At 46.4% G+C, this 2519-nt stretch overlaps 1 protein-coding gene across 2 annotated transcripts in view; it reads right to left on the reverse strand.

Moving 5' to 3' along the window:
• LOC105500678 (cytochrome c oxidase assembly factor 7) overlaps positions 1-2519 on the reverse strand; it is a 24117-nt gene that overhangs the window by 16189 nt on the left and 5409 nt on the right. For both annotated transcript variants that reach the window (XM_011926287.1, XM_011926286.1), the window contains exon 2: positions 1083-1223. In XM_011926287.1, the coding sequence (XP_011781677.1) occupies positions 1083-1223 (141 nt within the window). The remainder of the gene's footprint in view (positions 1-1082; positions 1224-2519) is intronic.

Raw genomic sequence — 2519 nt, forward strand, 5'->3', positions numbered from 1 at the left:
TGAGGCAGGAGAATGGCGTGAACCCGGGAGGCGGAGCTTGCAGTGAGCTGAGATCCAGCCACTGCACTCCAGCCCGGGCGACAGAGCGAGACACCGTCTTGAAAAAAAAAAATAAAAAAAATAAAAAATAAAAAATAAAATAAAATAAAATAAATATGTCCATAAGTTCTTTAATATTCCTTCCTCTTCAAGAAGTGGAATTTAAGTCCTTTCCCTTAGTGTAGGCTACATCTAATAAATATGTGATAGAAATGAAAAGCATGTGACTTCCAAAGATAGGTCATAGAACACACTGTGGATTCTATCTTGTTGTCTCCTTTAAATTACTCACTCTGGGGGAAGCCAGACACCATGTCATGAGGACACTCAAGCAGCCCATGGAGAGAACCACGTCATGACGATCTGAGCTCTCCCAATAACAGCTGGTAAGGAACAGAGGCCTCTGTTACCAGCCATCAGAGTGAGTCATCTTAGAACTGGAAACTCCAACTTCAGTCAAGCCTTCCAATGACTACAGCCCTGGTTCCATGGCCAATGTCTGACTATAACCTCATGAGACACCATGAGGTACCCCCACCAAACCACTCCCAAATTCTTGACCCACAGAAACTACTGAGGTGATCTGTTATTTAGCCATACATAATGTAAACACTATGCCAGTGATAACTACAATTAGAGCAGGAGAAAAGGCAGAAGCAAGACAATTATAATTACTGACCCCTTACTCTGCCAGGCACATGCGGATGCCTTTTTCTATACTATCCTATTTAATCCTCACAACCCTACAAAGCAAGTACTATTTCCCTCCAATTTACAGGTGATGTAACTGAGTGTACAGAGTTGGCAGCGATTGGCTCAAGATCCCACTATTTGCAAATAGCATTCCCTAAGGTTTACCTAACTTGAAAGGCTGTGTTCTTCCCCACATCGCTCTGCTGAACTCCCACCTCTCCATCTTCCTACAATGCACTTGCCCAATGCCTGCGAGACCCTTCTGCAAGAGCTCACCATGGGGCTCAGGTGTGAGGCCAGCACTGCTATCAGTGACAAGGACCCAAAAAGCAGGCCCTCCTTACCCTTACCTTTTCCAGTCACATAGTAGGCCCCCAGTTTGTAGCAACTATCGCTGTGCTGGTTCTCTTCACAGTTAAACTTCAACACCTTGGCAGCCTCATCAAAATTCTTCTGGATCCCTTCCAAATAGTCCACCAGCCGATAGCAACCTGCGAAGAGAGGGCAAGGGCTGTTCTCCATGTCTGGGGCTGCTGCTTCACAGTGGGGGCTTGGGGTAGGGGGTGCCCAGGTGTGGCAGGCCAGGCTATGTCTTTTAAGACAGCCTATGTCCTCCTGAGATGTCACAAGTTGACCTTACCACAAAAAATGTAGGTGGTGTTTAGCCATACCTACAAATGACATTGTCTCCCCATAGCCATAGACTGAGCAATGTACGGCCTGGGGAAACCTCAGCCCCTGCATTGGCTCCATCACTCACCAGCCCGTCTGCTCCCTGTCAGCCACGCCCAAATACCCACTGACTTCCATGATTGAAACTTTGCTAGTTTTGGAATCTCTCATGAAGTTCAATGGTAAAAACAATGAAAACCTAAAAGGCTCATAGACTAGTCTTTGTAGCAGCAAGAAAACGGTGCTGGGCCAGGCTTGGTAGCTCATATCTGTAATCCCAGTACTTAGGAGGCTGAGGTCTGGAGTTTGAGACCAGCCTGGACAGGGTGAAACCCTGTCTCTACTAAAAATACAAAAAAATTATCCAGGAGTGGAAAAATATTAAAAAATTAGCCAGGTGTGGTGGCACACACCTGTAATCCCAGCTACCTGGGAGGCTAAGGCAGGAGAATCACTTGAGCCCAGGGGGCAGAGGTTGCAGTGAGTCGAGATCCTGCCACTGCACTTCAGCCTGGGTGACACAGCGAGACTCTGTCTTAAAAAAAAAAAAAAAAAAAAAAATTAGCTGGGCATGATGGTGGGTGCCTATAATCCCAGCTACTCGGGAGGCTGAGGCAGGAAAATTTCTTGAACCCAGGAGGTAGAGGTTGTAGTGAGCCGAGATCGTGCCACTGCACTCCAGCCTGTGCAACTGAGCAAGACTCCATCTCAAAACATACAAACAAATAAACAAACAAAAAATAAAACAAAATACACAGAAGAATATGGGTAGGGTTATAGGCAAATACTATGTCATTTTTATATAACAGATGTGAGCATCATCAGACCTCGTTATCTGTGGCAGAATGGAATGAGGGTCCTGGAACGAATTTCCCAAATATACTGAGGGACAACTGTACACTGAATAGTTGCCAATTGCTGTGCTAGGTCCTGGGGAACAAACGACACTGTCCTGCTTTTGAGGCCTAATGAGACCTGTCTTATGGGCTAATGAGACAGACATGAAATAACCATACAGGCCAGGCACGGTGGCCAGTGATCCCAGCACTTTGAGAGGCCCAGGCAGGAGGACCTCAGGAGGCCAGGAGTTCAAGATCAGGCTGGGCAGCATAGTG

Source organism: Colobus angolensis, unplaced genomic scaffold (assembly GCF_000951035.1).
Source record: "Colobus angolensis palliatus isolate OR3802 unplaced genomic scaffold, Cang.pa_1.0 Scaffold68, whole genome shotgun sequence".
Classification (NCBI taxonomy): Eukaryota; Metazoa; Chordata; class Mammalia; order Primates; family Cercopithecidae; genus Colobus; species Colobus angolensis.